The sequence below is a fragment of the Pelodiscus sinensis genome, chromosome 21 (assembly GCF_052426305.1).
Source record: "Pelodiscus sinensis isolate ZL-2025 chromosome 21, ASM5242630v1, whole genome shotgun sequence".
Classification (NCBI taxonomy): Eukaryota; Metazoa; Chordata; order Testudines; family Trionychidae; genus Pelodiscus; species Pelodiscus sinensis.
Window position 1 is genome coordinate 19,898,402 of NC_143072.1, and position 20,342 is coordinate 19,918,743.

A 20,342-nucleotide genomic window follows, 5' to 3' on the forward strand; every position below is an offset into this window, starting at 1 on the left:
CTCATTCCTGCACCTTCCCTCACGGCCAGCCCCCCCACCCTAGCCCAGTCCTGCACCCGTTTTGTGGCCAGGAGTGGTTGGCTAGTGGTCCATGGAAAGGTCTGCATGGAACAGGGTCGGCCGCGGGCCAAAAAGTGAGAACCACTGGTAGGTAGCTGATGGTTCGCTAGCCATTGGGAAGCTGTATGGCAGAAAGCCAGACTTAGAAGTCTGGCTCCCCTTCAGTTTGCTGAGTAACCATGACCTGGTCACTTGATTTGTTTGTGCATCAGTGTAATTGCCTGTGAACTAGGCCTCATACTCATCTGTCCTATAGGACTCTGGGCGGGCATAATTAGTTTCCAAAGCCCAAACTCAGCATTACCACCACTACACTAGTGAGTATAGAGGAAAATGGGGCTAGTAAGAGTTGCCTACTGACGCAGACTTTTACACTGTCTAATATAGCTTGACCCAGTCAAACAAAGATTCACTGAATCCCTATAGGGCATGCAGGTTATCCAACTAAGTGAGCCCCCCACAAGAATCATGCCCTACGCAGCATTGACCATCCACCACGAGACCAACAGTGGAATGGCAATCAATCAGGATTAAATATTTAGTAGACGGAAAGGCTGTGGCAGGTTTCCATTCAGGCGTGAATTTTGCAGCCTGTAGAGCCTGTGGTTAGGGGAGACCCCGTAAAAAAAGACTCTTTGGTTACAACATGGAATGAACAGGCCAACTGGATTCCAGAACGTGGAGGTACTCACCACGCCTATGGAACACTCAGTCCTTGGGTAATTTGCCTTTTTTTCTTTTTGCCCTCAGAATAAGCTCTGTGTCCTAGCAGGTCTCTGCAGTAATTCACATTGACCACGGTAACACCTCCTAGCGAGGGCAGAGCTGATTAACCGCCGGCCACCCTACCCTGGACTCTGCCAGATAACCACTTGAGACACTCCTCTTGATGGCTCTGATTAGATCCTGCTCAAGAATTACATCGGCTGCGTTTCCCCTGCCAGCATATTCAAATCCTGGAAACGTACCACTTTCACATCAGGAAAAAAGAACTGACCTTACCAGCAAGGTTAGCAGATGAAACAGGGTCCTTGCAGGCTAAACCCTCCATTCTAAGGTTCCCTTGATATATCACACTAGCCAGGTAGGGGGGAAGAAAAAGCCTGCTTAAATGCTGATAAGTAAATTCAAAAGCATCCTTAGTAGGGCTTTGAATCACTCTTATCTCTTCAAACAATATGAACTAGAAGTTATCACATTTAAAGTGTTTCATATTACCCTTTTAACATTACATCCAGCTCTTAAAGCCAAGCACTGCCGCTACAACTTTAAAGGACAGAGGAGTCAAACTGAAAGGGAATTTTAAACCGTGTATATTGTGTAGTTAGCCCCTCAAGTCAAAGCCTCGTAATCCTACGCCGAGAACAGACGCCAGCCAACTTGTTAGAGCAGCAAACCCAACGGAGGCGATGCGCGTCTGGCTTCCTTTTCCACATCCTTAATGTTTGCTCTGACTGCGTAAGCAGCATGGAACCATTTCCCTGACACAAACTTGGGAAGCGGCTAATTTACTCCACTTGATGTCCTTCAGAATTGTGGCTATTAAACCGTGAGGTTGGTTTTTTTTTAAATGATGTTAGCAGACCACACGTCAGAGACTTTTAACTGTTCAGAAAATAAGTATGGGTGTTGTTCAACGTGTGGGGAAAATACTTCTCCAATGTCAGCCCACTGTCTTGCTGATATGTCACATGGGAGTGTGTGTGTGTGGTGGGGGAGGGGGGGAATCAGATCTGCTATGGTGTTGGCTTATGAGAAGGAGTTGGATTTATCACAGAAGACTGTCATCCTGTAAGACAGATCACAGTGACTGGCTATGGCTACTTCTGCAGCCTGTAGTTTTAGGACTATCAGACACTGATCAGTAGGCTAAATTGCTTCCTACTAAGCATTAGCCTGTTAATTGACATACTACTGTTCAACACACTATTCTGCTGAAGCCTGCTTCCATAAAGCCAGCCTTCTCTATACTGTGTTGTAATGCTTCTCTTCCTCCCCCTCCTAGGGCACAGTACAAATGTAGAGGCTTTGTCCACCCCCGAAACAGCTGATTAAGTAGCACTATTTACCGCTGATTCTTTGTAGCTGGATTTCCCCGCTCAGCCACCCATGCCCTGGTACGCTGCAGGGAGACCTGAGACTGTTGCAAACTTCACAGCATAAGGTCATGATTTGGATCCAAGAATAGAAAGAGCAATAGTAAGGAGTCAACAGTGACATTTACTAAGTTTCTGCCTGGAAAATTTTGACCAGAGAGCTGGAAAGACAGGCGGAAAAAAAAATCAATATGCTTCTCTGATATCTACGAATCCTGCTTTCCTGCAAGCGGACATGAAGATCTATACATCCATGCTACATACATTTTCTAAGACAAAGTCAATACTCACCGTGACACAGATATTTTATAAACCTAAGAAAATGTTAATATTTTCTGCAAGGGATGGTAACTGTCCTCCTCCCACTTATCAAGAGGACCACAATTGGACCGTGGCCAGCAAAGGATCGTAATGCAAGACACTTATAAGTTTCAGCACTGACATTTCCATATCGTTATGCTACCATGTTACTGTTCCACAATGCCTGCTTGCAGCTGTGATGTTTGACAAATCTCAGAGGCCTAGTGTAAAAGAGAAAAGGAGACTGGTGCCAACTTATTTTTCAAAATAGAGCTCGTGTCTATTGCCTGGCTTCAGTGCACCGGGGTAGGTGAATTTTGGAAACCCTTTGCCCAAGAACTGATCCATTTTCTAACTCTATCTTGGTTATAAGATCAGTTTGATGTAACAATCTATTTGGGTTTCACTAAAATATAAGTGCCTTTATGCTGTAACTAAGAGAACGAGTATTCAATCTCCTGCATTTTCAGTCAGCCTCCAGTATGAACTTGAAAAAAAGAAAAGGTTTTGCTTACTGGTAACTTTCTGTTCTTCATATTTCATGATACTTGGGTATAGCATTTGGATCATGCCCTCCTAGCAAAATAAGTCAACTAGAGGAAAAAGAACAAGAGGACTGCTTCAGTCATCATTAAAAAAACTCTGAATTCAGCCTTGATAACAGTTCGGAACTCATTTAAAAATCAGCATTAGCCATACACACAAAAATAAAGTATTCGATTTTATTAAAATGCAAATCAATCAACTAATCTGTCTTTCAGGTAACAGTTGAATAGCAGGATCCGTGTCAATTAAAATAGTTTCCAATTTATTCTTTGCTGGAAGGAGGGTGGTATCTTGAATTATAAAACAACCTTGTATGATTATGTATTTTATACCATCTCTGCTGCCTCCTACCTTTCATCTGTTCTAGTTAATTAAGCCTATTTGCTCTAAATATTTTGGAGCAACTGATGTTTTAGTGTCATGGAAGGTGTACCCATAGTGGGGAAACCCAATATTGCCATCAATGCTGGTATACTGTCATGTTTATAGAAAGCCAGTATTAATGAGCACACTTGCTGTCACCTAATGTTTTAAATTCCCAAGGAGGTTATGTTAGAAAGAAAGCCTAAATTGTTCCTGCCGCGATGTACTAGTTTGTAACTGGCCTGCTTTTCCAGCAGAGCAAAGCTCTCAACAATTCCCACAGAGGTCAAAACCGACCACCTACTTAGGAACCTTCCTGTCAGTATTTTTGAAAATTCTGGCCAGCGCTTTCATCCAGCCTTCCCCCCCCCCCCTTGGATGAAAATTTAGAGGTGATAAAACAGAACAGTCCTTGCAGCCCTTGCCTTATTACAGCCTCTACAAAAACACTGAAGAAGATGAAACAGATTTAAAAGATCAAACAAACACGCAAAAAGAGAAATTATGTATGTAAGTTTTTGTAAAAGTGCTTTGGACTTCCTCCAGATGAAAAGCCCTATGCACATGCTACTAATGGTCCTTATTAATTTGCCACATACTACAGCAAGCCAAAGAATTGAGGTAAGCTCTCATATTCAGATGGGGACTATATTAACAGTATTGCAATCTGCTTTGTTAGGAGCCACCTAGTCAATGTGACTGATGATTCGTGGTGGCTCTACCAATTAAAACAGGGGTGTGAAAACCAGGACTCATCTCACCAACTCTCAAACTGCCCTTGTGTCAGCATCCTCTTCGATTCTCAGTCCAGCTGTGAAATGGTTAGAACAACGCTTCCTGTCTTGAGGGGTATCGTGACATTTAAGCAGTGTTCACAGAGCTCTTCAAGATCCCGACACACAAGATGCTCTGTAAATGTAAATGAATGACCCAAAAGAATACAGATTCCTTTGTTATTTATTAAAACAACAGTTTAAAGACTTTAAAAAAAACCCCTACCGAATAGAGTTTCTTAATTAAACCAGCATATACCCCTCAAATCCACTTTCAGACACCAGATGCATCCACTGCACTGTCAAACCTTGGTTAGTCAACTTACAAGCTATTTTAATCAGGTTATTTAAAGAACAAAACAGAGCCAATGCAGTTAAAGAAGCCAATGCAATGGCTATCTCGCTATTATACTACAAACATATGCACACATTATTTATGCAAGATAATCTTCATCTGAGATTGGTCACAGCAGGCTAATAAATCCCCCTTACGGGTTTTTAATTTTCAGCTTTTGACCTTCTGATGGAAAAAAAAAAAAAGTGAATCATCTCCTCTTGCCAGATTTACACTGGTGCTAACCTCTCTAGAAAGTGTGTCACTAGTCGATAGGAAGAGAAGATACCTCAAAGAATCCTGATCAGCAGAAATAATTCTGTGTAAGATCAATGCTGGACTGAAAATTCACATGTTCCAATTGCAAAAATACCCCTGGTCGTGCGCGTGTGTTCAGCTGGGAGCCATTCCACGACTGACCGTTTGTGCATAATAAACTCTCCTCTTGGAACTCTGAAATTCAAGCTACTGGTGGGCTCTAGGGCACCTTTATTTTGGGTCACATTAGCAACATTTTAGCCCTTGAGGCTCAGTAAATGCACAGCTACAGCCTTCTAAACCACAGCAGTTGATCGTATCTTTCAAACGAAGGTGCAGGAAGCTGGGGTAACAGACCCAGGTTCTGCAGTATGATAGGTTTACACTGTCCCAGTTGGAACCCCACTAATTTCAAGGCGATTCTAGACAGGCATAAGAGTGTAGGATCAGGGCCAGAAATACAAGATGATCAAATAAGGAAGGGCATTTTATGTTCGTTAACAGGCATGAACAGATTCTAAATTAAACTGTAAAATATGTATGAGGTGTCCTCTTGCCGGGGTACATGTTCTTCTTTTCCTCTTAACTCTGATTTGATACAATTCAGCTATGGGGTCTGCACAAAATAAAACAATCCCCAGCAAATTACAAAACGTTGTAACAGACATGACACTTTCTGACAAACTTAAAGAAAGGTGTTAAGCACTTCCCCCTCCCAACAGTCCACTACATTTCAAGGACTTGAAATCCATGTTTTGGGCTTCCACGCAGATTAAAAGCCTCAGTGAACGACACTGCAGCCAAGGTTACATCATCAAGTGACCCACAGAAGTAGAGCAGTGATCTACAAACTGCCACGTATCCCACGGACCAGCTGTGACAACGCGGAGGCAGCTTCTGGCAGCATAGCGGCATGAGTCCAAAATGTACAGAAAGGATCCCCTGGGCATGAGCCAAATGCAGAGAACAAAAGTCTGTGCATATGTTTTCCTTCTGCAAAGGCTCGATGCTAATTCTGCTTGGGTTCTTCAGGACGCGTGATTTTGCCAAACAACGATCGATAAAGCTCCGTCCTGGGAAAAAAAAGGAGAAAGGGGGGGAGGGGAGTAACTTTTCAAGGTCAAATTGGAAGCAAGAGGCAGGCAGTGCTACCAGCCGCTGCTTCAAATGAAAAGGCCAGTGTGTAATTAAAAATGCATTCAACAATCTTTATTAATAAATACAAGTGTAGGGAAGAACTTGCGCAAGACCAATCACAGGCAGTACAGAAATATGTAAATATTTCAGTGTGGCTGGATACCATCTCTCTAGGGAATGAGGTTTTCTATAAGTTTGCCCTTTACAGACAGGCTCTTCAAGTAAGAAAACAAGATTGAATATTTTAATAGGCTGCATGAGACTGCAATGCCATAAGGAGGATTCAATCAGACAGCCTATGTGGAACTATAATTTAGTTTTCATACATTTGCTTGGATTTGACGGTACTTGAAAAACAATGAAAATGACCCAGCAACAAGATTCCAATTAATATCACACATGCAGCAGTTCTGATAAGAGAAGCGAATTTCCCTCAAAAAACCCCCACATCAGAGACTGGTTTTCTTTATTTGTTTTTAAGTTTAAAACCTAAGTAGTCAGGGAAGGTAGAGGGGAGGAGGGAGAAGGGCACATTTATTACAAACTTCAGCTGCAACACGGAAATTCATATGGGCATGGCAGCCTAGAAAACACTGAAGGGAAAAGCTGCGTTCCACGCTCCTGAGCTCCAAACAGACTCTCAAAGTAGAAAGGACCCAGAGATACAGCAGGTAAAACTCATGACAGAGAAACTATCTCTTGGCCTGAGCTGCTAACATCACCTAGGATGATTAAAACTGAGAATTTTAAATAAAATCAGGAAAGGAGGAGCGCTCAAAACTCCCACTAAAAGGGGGATGCAGGTTTTGGGGTGGGGCAGGGGATGAGGGGTTCAGGTGCAGGAGGGGGCTTGGCTGGGACAGAAGGGGGAGGGGGTAGGGCTGTCGAGTGGAGCCAGGCATGAGGGGTTTGGAGTATGAGAGGGGGCTAAGGGTAGGGGATTGCGTTGGGGCCAGGCATGAGGGGTTTGGAGGGAAGAGGGGGCTAAGGGTAGGAGATTGAGTTGGGGCCAGGCATGAGGGGTTTGGAGTATGAGAGGGGGCTAAGGGTTGGGGATTGCGTTGGGGCTAGGGATGAGGGGTTTGGAGGGAAGAGGGGGCTCAGGCCTGAGGCAGAGGGTTGAGGTGTGGGAAGGGACGTAGGGTTCGGGCTGGGGATGTGGGATTTGGAGTGTAGGAAGAGGCTCAGTGTTGGGGCAGAAGGCTGAGGTGTTGGAGTGAGGGCTTTGGCTAGGGGGATATGTATGAGGGGTTCAGGATACAGGCTGCCTCAGGAAGAGAGGACTATCCCCAGCCCTCTCTCAACACAGGGCCAGGTTAAAGGCGCCTCTGTGGCTACAGCAGCTCCATTGGAGCTCAGTGCAGATCCAGCGTTGGGCTGGCGGGGAGAGACGTCTTTCCTCTGCGCAACCATGTGGTCATGCAGCTTAGAACGAATTTAGGGCAGGTGGCCATTTTGAATAGGGCATCTTTGCCTAAAGGCCATTCTATCTTCAGCCCTATTGAAAACAATAAGAGGTGGCTGCCATTTTGAAAAAGGTGAATTCATGGAACTACCCATCAGCCAGCCTCTGCTGCTGAGGCCAGTTTAAATTACAGAGAACAGCAGCAACAAATGGTCACTAATCCTGAAACACTTTCTTCAAATGTAACCAAAGCAGGAGGTTTCAGACATTACCAGAGACTGAACACAGCAAGGAGGAGCAAGGAAGAGCATTTCTTCAGTGGGCCAGAGACAAGCTTTGTTTGCCATGCAGACTGCAGCCAGCACGAGAGGCAGGAGAGAGGTGGAAGGGGGAAGTTTAGGGTCTGGCGAGAACTAACGGGAGTTGTGTAATGAACGACAGGAGGTGGCCAGGGGCTCTGAAGAGCCACAGCTTGTTCCCGCGACAATGTGCCACGGTCAGTAGGCCAGAAAGAAATAAGCTGCTGTAAGAGTGAAAACTCCATATTGCCTTTTAATAACACGGGGGAGCCCTCGCCCTCACCCTCTTCTTTATATTGTACAAATGCAGAACAGCCAGTGGAATACACAAACCTCCTGACCCACAAACCATCCCTCTGAACCACCACAGCCTGTGGCTTTGAAGCCGAAGCATCTTCATCACCCTTTTCAAATAAATAAATAAAAGGAGTGCTGCATTCTCCTGCCTTTACTGCACTTTGTGCAGCCTTCCTGCCTATTAACCCGTAAGTATAACTGTCTTTTGCAGTTTCAATTGAGAAATTAGATAGCATAAAGCAGGCAGTTTTTCTGACAAAAAGGACGCTGTGACTTTAAGACTCCATCGTTTGACTGGGGGAAAAAAATGCAGCGAGCGATGCTATTTAGTCCTTCACAATCATAGCCTTCCAACCTTGCCTTGCTTGCGCGAGCCAGACCCCATCATTACCACTGAGCAAATGTTTCCACTTGTACTGCAATATCAGTGAAATTCCTGGGCAGAAAGCAGCAGTTACTGTCCGCAGCAGGGTTCACATGTCAGGAGTGGAGAGGGAAATGCTGAAACCGGTGTTTTGATAGAACATCATTTCACACTCAGGTGGGCAAAGCTGACACACAGACGCCGCCGTTTGCTCATGTCAAAGTAACTTGAAAGGCTGAGTGGTTTGGAACCTTTTAAAGAAACGTCGCCGATTTCATTCCTCCCTCCCCTCCGCTCATTTTAAACACCGAAGAGGACTAATCGTATTGCAGCCAACGGCCTCAGAAAGAGAAATTCTAATGCCAAATGTGGCCACTTTGCAGCCTTCCTGTGGACACGTGCCAACAGAAGGTCTCAGGAAAACAGAGGCATATGCACTAATTACTGGCTTCCTATAGTCCCCAGCCTCCTTTTGTCCAGATGAAGGCTCTTCCAGGCAGAGAATAACTCCACTACTCACGCCAGCAGATACTCATGGATAGGACAAGAAGCAATGGGCTAGGGAGGTTTACGGTTGGACATTAGGAAAAACTTCCTAACAGGGTGGTTAAACACTGGAATAAGTTGCTTAGGGAGGTTGTGGAATCTCCATCACTGGAGATACTTAAAAGGAAATTAGATAAATGTTGGTCAGGGATGATCTAGATCCGTGGTCACCAACCAGTAGATCGCGATCTACTGGTAGATCTCAGGGGCTCTAAGAGTAGCTCTTGAGCCCTCTCTGAACTGCGCAGTACATTTACACTAGATTTCCTCATTTGAGGAGCAGCTACTCACCGAGCAACAACACAGGAGAGTAGCTGCGAGGAATGGTGGGAGCTGGGAGGCTGGGAGGGCTGAAACACCCCAGCCAGCTGACTGGCTTTCAGCTGAAAGAGGCTGCCCCATGCTCCAGCTGATCGGCGGCTTCTCCTCTGCGCCTGCCCATGTGGAGCTTGGTGCACCCTGGCTGAGCGCCATGGCCAGCTGGCCAGGCAGACACTTCTCTTCCCTCCAGCCTGGCTGCCCTGCACTCAGCCCAGGGAGGCTGCGTTTAGCTCCAGCTGTACTGGAGCAAGCTTCCCAGGCTGAGTGCAGGATCACAGATGCCCATCTGATGGACTATATACAACTAGCAATCTCAGACTACAACTCAGACTTCAAGACACTGGCAGATACTGTTCAGTCACAGGTGTCACACCAAGACTGTTATTGGAAGAAAAAATATATAATTATCAATACTTGATTTTAGATTTACAAAATAGCAGAGAACAAAATGTATAATTGTAAATGCTTCATTTGACATTTAAATAGCATGAATTAAAAACAGACCATTTATTTCATAAGTATAAACATGTGATTTTAATTTTATAATTTAAAAATAAACTGTTTATCAGAGTGTATAAGGGCTGGGGATAGCAAGTGATGGGCAGGAGGAGAATAGAGAGGGTGGGGCTTCAAGGGTGGGGCGAGGCAGTAGATCTTCACCTGTTCTGAGACTTAAAAAGTGATCTTGGGTGTAAAAAGGTTGGAGACCACTGATCTAGATGATGCTCGGTCCTGCCACAATGGCAGGGGACTGGACTTGATGACCTCTTGAGGTCCCTTCCAGTTCTAGTGTTCTATACACTTTCCCCCAACCTATCCATTCCAACTCCAACCCCAACCCAGAGAAGCCCTTAATGATCTGCACTTGCTCCCGTTTCCCCTGGATTTCCACCCACCAGGCACGGAGAGCCAACAAGAGCCATTAGACAGACAACTGCCAGTTACTAAAGAACGGACAAGTCAAAAGCAAGACCGGAACTTATTCTCTATCAAAGCACGTGGGGAGACCAACTCCATTTCCCCAGAGTCACAGGCTTCCCACTCTATGGGTGTGTCTAGACTACATGGCCATGTAGATGAGTGTACTCGGCAAAGGGAAATAAAGCGGCGATTTAAACAATCGCCGCTTCATTAAAATAAACATGGCCGCCACGCTGTGCCGACGATCAGCTGATCCGGCACAGTGGGCAGTCTAGACGCTCTGCAGTTGACAAGGAAAGCCTTTGTCGACCGCTCTGGTATGCGTCATGAAATGAGGTTTACCGGAGCGGTCGACAAAGGCTTCCCTTGTTGACCGCGGAGCATCTGGACTGCTGTGCTGTGCTGGATCAGCTGATCGGCGGCACAGCGTGGCGGCCATGTTTATTTTAATGAAGCGGCGATTATTTAAACCGCCGCTTCATTTCCCTTTGAGTACACTCATCTACGTGGCTCCGTCGACGGAGCCATGTAGTCTAGACGCACCCTGTGTTTACTCTGGGGCTCTTTGATAAGATCCAGTCTTGTGTTCTCCAGGATGTGCGGGAGAGTCTCCCAGTCCTGTTTTTTTCTGTTGCTAAGACCCATCAGACTCATTTGCAAAAGGCCAAGCCACCATCAGACGGAAATGTTCACTCCGTCATTACCTCTAAATCAGATAGGGAGCACTGGAGATAGCAGGCATAAGACAACTTTGGATAGTGCCCTGAGACCAGACCCACCTCAACCCTCCCCTTCAATATGCTTATACCCAACAGCCTATACACACACACACACTCATTCTGCTCTGTAGCACGCTGTTCTCTTCTTTATCCACCATCCACATCACAGTTAAGGGTACAAAGCCGGCCATATAACTCACGTTCAAACACCTCTATTGTCACCAAAACAGTTCCCAACCAAATATACCCCATATAGCACATTTTGGGGAGCCTATAGCACTAAAACAGAAGTAGTCCTACCTGCAGCACTGACTCTACTGTCAAACTTTCTGAGAGCCAAGGAGCTTTGGCAGAATATTATTTCCTCTGGATTGAAGTGGGCTATTATACTCTCTGGGGTAAGTCTATGCGGTTCATAGCTACAGTAGCTGAATTGCAGTCACTAAGAAATTTATGCTTTTGTGAATTAGAGATGTGCCCTTCCCATTTTACAGACGGGGAACTGAAAGAGTGAGGGATTGACATCAAAAGTGACAGCGGGAGCCTATGGCAGAACCGAGATTGGAAACCGAATCGCCAGAGCCTTTCCCACAAGGCTTCCCTTCCACTGTGGTACTTTCTGGGCTCCGTACACCTGGTGCAGAAGAGGGAATGGAGTCACCAACCCTTTCAGCAGAACGTGGGTTGGCAACATAGGGGAGATGAGACTCCTTTCATTGGGGTTAGATGGGAGGAAAGTACCACTAAAGTGACAGGATGTGAAAGGCCGAGAATCCCTGCAGCAGGACACTTTGGAACAGCTCGAACAGGAAATGGGAACGGAGCCCTGTATGCAGGAACAATCTAAAACAGATTCCCCAAGAAGCAGCTAGCCCTGGTTGGGAGCCATCACACTATGACAAAAAGCAAAATCAGTCACGTACCTGCCTCCTCTCCTACCAGAATCCACATCCCATTGCAGTTGTGCACACAAATCAGAGGCCAGCCCATCAACGGCCTGCTGAGCTCTCATCATCCACTCATACTGCCAATGGCCACAGAAGAGCGCGCCGACATCCTCAGGACATTCAGTGGCACAGCAGGTGCGACCTACCTGACTGTACCTGGCAGCCAAGCAGTAAAACAGGCTGATGGCTTGTGCTAAGGACACGGTCTGCTTTGAATGTTGGACCTCTGGACTTGGTTGTTTTCAAGGGCACAAACACATGCCCAGAAAAACCAAGGCTAAGTCACATCTCAGGCAAACTCAGCTCACCAGAGAAGCACTTTGAAATTTACAGCCTCTTCTCCCCTACACACTGAGAGTGCCTTCTCCCATTCATCAGTGCTGTAAGGAAGTTTTAAAAGCGCGCGCATGCACGCGCACACACACACACACACACACATACGCTTTTTCTCTCTGGACAACCCCACTCCCCCAAAAAAGTAGCTGCAGCAGCACTGAATTTTTGCCGGGCAGCACGCAGGCACCTGTCAATAGCAGTAACTCCTCACTTGAACATTTGCTATCAGTCTGAGAAGTGACTCTCTCTCTAGCAGTGCAGCAGGGATTTCTCAAGGTTTCTCCAATTTGGTTTGGTTGCTTGGTTTACGCCCTGGGCAGGGGGGGTTTCACTAACACTGGACTCAGGGGCCAAAATTAGCAAAATGGTTTTTAAAGCAAGTGCAGCAGGGGCACGAACGGTCTCGTGCTCAGTTGGGTGATGCTGCCTGGGCTCTGAGAAGCTCCAGCACTCAGAACGCCAAGTTCTACAAGGCGCGGTCCCGCCACGCCAGCCCAGCTGCTCGGCTGTGGGGCCCCTCGCTTGTAAGAGTGGATCGCGAAAAGCCCAACAGGCTCACAAGCACGGGCATGCGTGCTCCCTCCTGAAGTCAGAAGTCCAGCACAGCTACCTGCACATTCCAGCCCGCTCCACAGACTGACAGCCGCTGAGCATAGTTATTTGCAAATGGGAAAGGGGGAGGATTTGGAAGAAATGTTTTAGCCAGCCAGCTTCCCTCCCCAAAAAGCCAACCTTTTTATTATTATTATGGCTGCTACATAGGCTACCTTTCCCCGGCAGCATCTCCCCTCCGCAGGATTTTACCATGCCGAGAGTAAAACTCATCAATCCTCCGGGTTTAACCTTGTCTCTGTTTCAATTCACCGGGGTAAGTGTGGCTTTTAATACTTTCAGGCCCCCGAAGGCTATGTATAATGAACTCAGATTTTGGCTAAAAAATTTGTAATTTCTCTCCCTCCCCCCCCATATATTAAAAAGCAGATTTGAGCTAGTGAGTCAAAACACCCCACCCCAAGTCAGCGAGGGAAAGGTGGCTTGAGCACAAAAGGATATTGGTATTAGCCATGTGCTGAAGAATAACAGAGACGGAGTAATTAATAGTACTTACACCTGAGGTAGAGTGTGTTGAAAGAGCAGGTCGATACAGGGGTCTTCCTTGAATTAAAATTTAACTTACCCTTTATTGCAACCCACAAAAGGAAGTAATGAGCACTAACATTTTTATTTCTTTTAAACTGTCATTTAGCCTGTAGAGGGGATAATTACCTATTTCCACTGTAGTAAGGTTTTATCACCCTTAGTGAGGCATTTTCTAATTTAATATTTTTACTGTATTATCATAAAACCTGTTTCTGGAAAAAATTATCACAAACCACACAGCCATTTGCCATAAAACATGTGTGTGTAAGTACCTTGGCTTAATTATTTATGCATTTTTCCATGCTTACTCCAAAGACAGAGGGAGAGGGGGGTATTAGATCAGAGAGGGACAAAACATGGCTCATGGGCTGGATCCGGTCCACAGCCTTCCAGAGGCCCAGCTGCTCAACACCCATCACGCGCCCCAGGGAGGAGAGCCCACCGCATGCTGTCTGAGCCACCAGCATGGCCCAGACAGCTCCCATTGGCTGGTTTCTGGCCAATGGGAGCTACCTGGGCAATGCCTGCAGCACACAGAGGGCCTCCCATGCAAAAGGCACACATGGCCCCCGCAGCCAGCTGCTTTGAGCAGCAGGTGGGGACACAGCAGGCTGGGAGCCTGCCTGAGGGTCCTGCTGAGCTGCTGGGCAGATGTGGCCTAAGGGAAGCACTTCCCAGCCGGCTGCCATCTCCCACCCACCCCCAGCACCCCAGCTCCTTGCCCCAGGCCATAAACCAAACCATCTGCACCCCCTCCTACACTCCTGTCCCAGATCACAATCTCCTCCCTAGACCTTGCACCCCATCCTACATCCCTCCTCCAGGTCAGAATCCTCTCCTGCACCCCATACCCCCTTCCAGACCCTACATCCCCTCCCAAACCCCAATCCCTGTCACATCCCAACCCGCACCCAGACCCTGCACTCCCTCCTACACCCTTCTCCATGCCAGAATCCTTTCCTGCAGCCATGCCCCCTCCCAGACTCCACACCTTCTCCTCCACTCCAATCGCCTACCCCGAGCTCCCTCCCAGACCCTGCACTTCCTCCATTAATATCATGCGGCCCATGATCATGTACCAAATTCTTGGAATGCTCCCCGACCAAAATGTATTGCCCACTCCTGTATTAGATACATCCAGTAGGGTGTCACGCCCTCCCCCCAATCCCAGCTCCTTAGCTTGGAGCTCCCGGTCTGTGCACATGCATGTGCCTATGTTTCATCTTACTCTTCATTCAGCATTCCTATCAACTTTAAAGAGTCCAGTCGTCTAATGACATTAATATCACATATAAATGAATGAGCTGAAGGAATCTCTCACAACAGCGGATCATGTGAACAAAACAAAAACAAAACTCTGCTGCTAGGGTCATCCTAATTCAGCGCACAGACCAGGTGGAGGTGGGGGTTGCAGGAGTAAAATTCCTGCAGGGCTCAAACCAGTGGTTTGCTTACCTTCCCCTAGTAAAGAGCCATGTAAACACTGACTGCTCCTCAAAACACTCCTGGGAAATTAAGTATTGCTATTTTGCAAATTGAAGAAACGGGACTCGCCCAAGTGCACAGCAGGATTAGAACCCAGGATCTCCACCCAACCTTGGGCTCATTCCCCTCGGCCGCACTGCCATATTGATGCAAACTGGCTACAAAACAACAAGGCTACGTCTACACTAGCAGCTTCTTGCGCAAGAACTCTTCCACAAGAGAACGTCTACACTGGCATGTGCTTTTGTGCAAGAGAGGTGATTTTGCGCAAGAGCATCCATGCCAGTGTAGGCGCTCTCTTGTGCAAGAAAGCTCCGATGGCCATTTTAACCATCGGGCTTTCTTGCGCAACAAATTCATGTTGCCTGTCTACACTGGCCTCTTGCACAAGAACAGTTGCGCAAGGGCTTATTCCTGAGCGGGAGCGTCAGTTCTGGCGCAAGAAGCCCTGATTTCATACATTAGAATGTCAGTGTACTTGCGCAAGAACACACGGCCAGTGTAGACAGGCAGCAAGTTTTTGCGCAAGAGCGGCCGCTTTTGTGCAAGATCGAGGCAGTGTAGACACAGCCCAAGAGCTGCTGAAATCAAACAATTACTTTCTTTAGAGCAGAGGTTTTTCCAACTTGTGGTCCTTGGATCCTGGGGGCGCCTTAGATTATGTGTAAGCCTTTCAAAAGGGACCTGGCACTTCCATTTCAAATTGTGTAGGGTCCACAAATGAAGAAAAGGTTGAGAACCACTGCTAGTGATTAAATGCATAACCCTTTTTATTTAAAAAAAAAACCTAAAAGCACATCTTCCACATATGCTTCTCCTGCTCCCCCAGCAGACAAGACTTTGCCAACCTCAAAATTCCTAATATTAATACAGTGTTTTGACTGGCTGTTTACATGCAAAGCCTTTCCTAACAAAAGCAGACAAGCGCACACACAGGGTTAGAATGTCTTTAATGAACGTTAGTTACAAAAACACATCTAACAAATAGTCTAAAAAGAGTCTAAAATGAGTGTAAAATTTCAAAAGATACCCACACAAACTACTTTTTTGATTTCTCGTGGCATTATTTCAATGAGAGCTGGCCAGCAAAAAGACACAACAGAAGAGCTAATATTATAATATAATGTAATGCCATATTTAAATATAATTATAATCATGCTATTAATTTTTGTAAAATATACATGTGATATAAACTGGCCCTCGTCATCCGAAGTGAATTCAATGCATAGGTGAAAGCAACCCCTTGCAAAAGGTAAATGGATACTCAAGGGATATGCTGTTTGAATATTAATTTCTTTTTTTAAATCACTTATATGTCTGATTACATAAAGAATGCCCTTCATCGCCATAATTTCGGTTATAGAATAAAAATGTGCGTCTCGATGAGATCTCATGAAACGTCCAACAATCTATGATTAACATCAAAATAATGAAGCCAATGGAAGTCTAACTAGCAAGTGCATTGCATCTGCTGCATAAATTAGATGAATGATGTCCTACAGCTAAGGTAGCCAACACACAATTATTTTCTACATTGCAAATATTGAGGCTACAATAAAACAGCAACTACAAAATATATATAAACACATCTGGCCAGATGACACTGCACCAATCAGTTACACAAAACTGTGGGAAAAAATGCCTTTTATATTCCTTTTAGAATCATGCAAAAGCTAAACATTTAATCAAAACACTATTTCATGTGGTCAATTCTGTCTTAAAGTTTCAGGTGTCAGGTTTCAATTCCACTTAGAGTCTATGTGATAGGTTTATTTTCGTTACTTTTCTCATTAAGGAAAGGGGAAGTTTGTGGCTTTATATGAAAATAAAAGGATTCTTTACTACTGTATTAAACCATTGGCCTTGCATTTGTCTGCAATATTGCTGAATGACAGGAGAGTGATGGCGAAGAAAGAGAAATCTCATATTTAAAAGGGGTTTTCTCCCTGTTTCTGGAGCTATATTAATGTAGCAGTGATTCTTCATTGTGCTGTGTTCTTGTAAAAGCGTTCTTTGCTTTATTTACCTCCCGTTTGCCCCATCTACACAGTCCTACCCAGCTACTTAAAAGACACAAAATACTTAGGATAGGCCCAAGCAAGAGTTTATATTCAAATTAACAGACTCTGAGATTCCAGTGATGGAGCAAGAAATTATAAATCCATACAAACCAGGGGGAAAACAGCAGTCTGAAAAGCACAGAGAGAGAGAGAGAGAGAACATGGGCGCACAACCTCTACCAAAACTGAAAGTGATCTTTCTGTTTCCAGTCATCTTTCACCCACGTCAAATTACAAGCTCCTCCCTGGAAGGCAAGGCAGATACCTAACAAGACAAAGCAAGCCCCCCTTTATAAAATCAGCATCTTCTGTATTGGAGTTGGCTCAGTATTTACGCAGCAGCAAGTTAGCTTTGGCTGAATATGCCTAGCAGAATAAGATACTTCGCATTCACCAAACTAGCGTTAAATTACTAGTGTCTTTTAAAACAAGCAACTGGGGCTATTGTGCAGTTAATTCCCACACAGCCAGGTCCCTGCTGTCAGATATACATGCAACTCCCGACTCCTCCAGTTTAAGACGCATCTGGCCACAAGGTGGCACTGTCTGACTCATTTCCCCATTAGAGTCCTGTCCATGGAGGAGTGCAAAACTCAAGCTATAAATTACCCAGCAAGACAGCTATCCGCACCACGCTCAGTGCTTGAAGGAGATTCGGAAAGGTCTGTTTCAATTCCCTCTCTCTTGGTCGGGTCAGGATTGGGTCCTTCGAGCCAGTGCAAATGCTTTTAGCCCCACGGCTTTAAATTACAAAAGGTGACATGTGACCTCTGGCTTGTCTCATGAGACCAGGCGCAAGATTTATAAATATTTAAGAAAGCCAGTTCTAGCCCTAAACAAAGGGGCTCTGCACATCGCATAGAGGAGGGATAGAAGGAGGCAGAGAATAAAGACACACAGAAGGATTGTTTCTCAAGGTATTTCCCCCTCCAGGCACTCAAGCCAGATATGGGGTTCAAATGCATCTTCTTAGAATGTCACCCACTTCATTAACCTAGATATTCTCCCTTATTCTATCTTGCATGTTTACAGCCACCTAAATAACAGTCTATCTGCCCTCAGTGTTTGAGAGCAGGAAATTGGGCAGTGAGAGAACCTCCTCTCGTTTTGGTTTGTCTACTCTTCGCACTGCGAGGAGCACTAGACAGATACCTGAAGATGAAGTAGGTGAGGGCAGAAGAAATGTGGGTGCAGATTAGTAGTTGAAGCAATGAGCTATGGGGAGGTGGAGAAATCTCTGATGTACTACATCACCATTGTATGCAGTTCCAATTCCCATCATAAATTTCCTTAATACATTTTTTTTTAAATTTGCCTCCCCGATATCCCTTGGTTTTTTTTACCCGCCCATTGAGTAGATTGGTCAGTAACATTGTCTGTGTACGTATATACAATGCAAGGAGGGGAATTTTCTTTGTGTACTTTAATACTTCATGTGCCTGGGATGATTTCCCTCTTTCACAGCTTGACTGTTTTATAACAGATTTGATGCAAGAGAAGACAAATTGTCTTACAAAGGAGATCTTGCAATCTCACAAATCATTTTGCAGACTCTTAACAGTTTTTTTTTTTCTTAAAAAGGCAATTTTCATAACTCAGGAGTTTGGCTCCTTGCTAAATATGCTGAATATTAAATACAAGGTCTTGATGATTTCAGAGAACGGGCTTTAGCCAGGGTCACAATTTCTGTTTCGTGACTGCCGGATTCGAAAAGACGAAGCTCTGTGTTCAAATACCAAGGGCTGCCCTTTCACAACTATAGTTAAAAGCCATGGAATGCTTAACTGCTTATACATGAAACAACTTCTAAAGCAGGAACTACTGGTAAAAAAACCCTCCACCCATTAAACAAAGTAATACACAGGAGCTGTGGAAAGAGCATGCTTCAGAGCAAACAGCTAAGTCAGTGGTTCTCAAACTACAGTCTCTGGAGCTCAGCCCCCTCCCTCTCCCCGCAGCAATGGGGAGCTCATGCTGACACTCCAGCAGGTTGGAGCGCCAGCACTGGCTTCCCACTGGGGGGGGAAGAGAGAAAGACCCAACCCTCCCCGCTTGCAGGGAAGAAGCAGGGCGAGAAGTGGTTCCGTGCGCTGCCACTTCCCCTTCTCCTCCCCCTCCCCAGCTGGGAAAAAGCAGAACAGCAGCGCATGGATGCAGTGCCTGGAAGCTTTCCCTGCTGCTCCCATTGGCCGAGTTCTGACCAATAGGAACAGTGGGAGGCTGTGCTTGGGATATGATACCTGCGCGCAGCGCAAAAGCAAGTAACTGCCCCGCCCTCATTCCCAGACCCTAGACCCCCCACTCCCTTCATGCACCACTCCCCACCAAGACCCCGCACCCTCAGCCCGCTCCTGCACCGTCCTCCCTGGCCAGACACTTACCCCAAGCTGCTCCTGCACCCTCCCTTGCTCCTGTACCAACCTCCCTGGCCAGACACCTACTCCCACCCTGTTCCTGCATCCACTGTTGTTCCTGCACCCTCCCTTGCGCTTGCTCCTTCCTGCCGGCCAGACACCCTACTCCCAGTCTGCTTCTGCATCCTACTTCCCACACAGACCTCACACCCTCATTCTCTCCTGCACCCCACCTCTCGCCCAGATCCTGCACCCCCATCCCTATCCCACTCACTGGCAGCCCTGCCCTGCACACTGAAACCCTCATTTTTGTCCCTACCCCAGAGCCTAAGGAGGAATCCACAAAATCCACTAATTCTGGAATGCCAGAAAAGTAAATCTGGCCTCTGGGAAGCCCTGAACCTCAGTCCACCCTGTCTCTTTTCCTTGCCCCGTGGGGCTGGAGCGCCAGAGAAGCCCTGAACCTCAGTCCTCCCTGTCTCTTTTCCTTGCCCCATGGGGCTGGAGCGCCAGTGAAGCCCTGAACCTCAGTCCTCCCTGTCTCTTTTCCTTGCCCCGTGGGGCTGGAGCGCCAGTGAGGAGTCTCAGTTGGGGGCCACATCCATGAGGATTGAGGGGTTTTGGAGGAGTTTTTTTGCTTCTCATTTGTGGGGTCCCCAAATGATTTTTCTATGGGTCTGTGTCCCCCGCCCCAAAAAAGGTTCCCCACCTCTGCCACCCATTGAAACTTTTTGTGTCGGACATAAATTAATATTTCACTTTATTTAAAATGAAGTTTGATAAAATAATATGAGAAAGTTAAAATGCTTCATCTGTTTAATAATTTAAATTAAATCATTCTCCCTAATGGCTCAGGCAGAATAATATAATTAACGGTGCATTTCCAGGCATCAGCCAGGTGGGACATCTGCAAGGGTGGTGGAGGGACAGTCCCCCATGGATAATTAAACAGAATACCCAGGTAATGTCAACAAGCCCCAGAAAAGAACCTGTTTCTAAGATAGTCTTGATGTAATTTAGGAAACAGAGCTCATTTACAAGCTAGCAGATTTTTTGGGGGGAGGTGGGGGAGCTGAGGTCGGGAGAAGTTAAATATTCAAAGGAATTAGCCCAGATATTAGCATTAATCAACATTAAACCCACACAGAATGGGCCAAATGTTCCTCCTGGTGATGCCTATGTAAATCTGGAGTCATTTTGCTGAAGTCTGTAGAATTCCTTTGGGTTTACACATGTGCAAGAGAGAAGCATCTGGCTCACTAGTGCCAGAAAGTGTCACTT

General features: G+C 45.9%; 1 protein-coding gene across 2 annotated transcripts in view; it reads right to left on the reverse strand.

Moving 5' to 3' along the window:
• Positions 1-4,304: 4,304 nt before the first annotated feature.
• AATF (apoptosis antagonizing transcription factor) overlaps positions 4,305-20,342 on the reverse strand; it is a 108,081-nt gene continuing 92,043 nt past the window's right edge. For both annotated transcript variants that reach the window (XM_075904776.2, XM_075904775.2), the window contains one exon: positions 4,305-5,803. In XM_075904776.2, the coding sequence (XP_075760891.2) occupies positions 5,740-5,803 (64 nt within the window). In that variant the 3' untranslated portion in view covers positions 4,305-5,739. The remainder of the gene's footprint in view (positions 5,804-20,342) is intronic.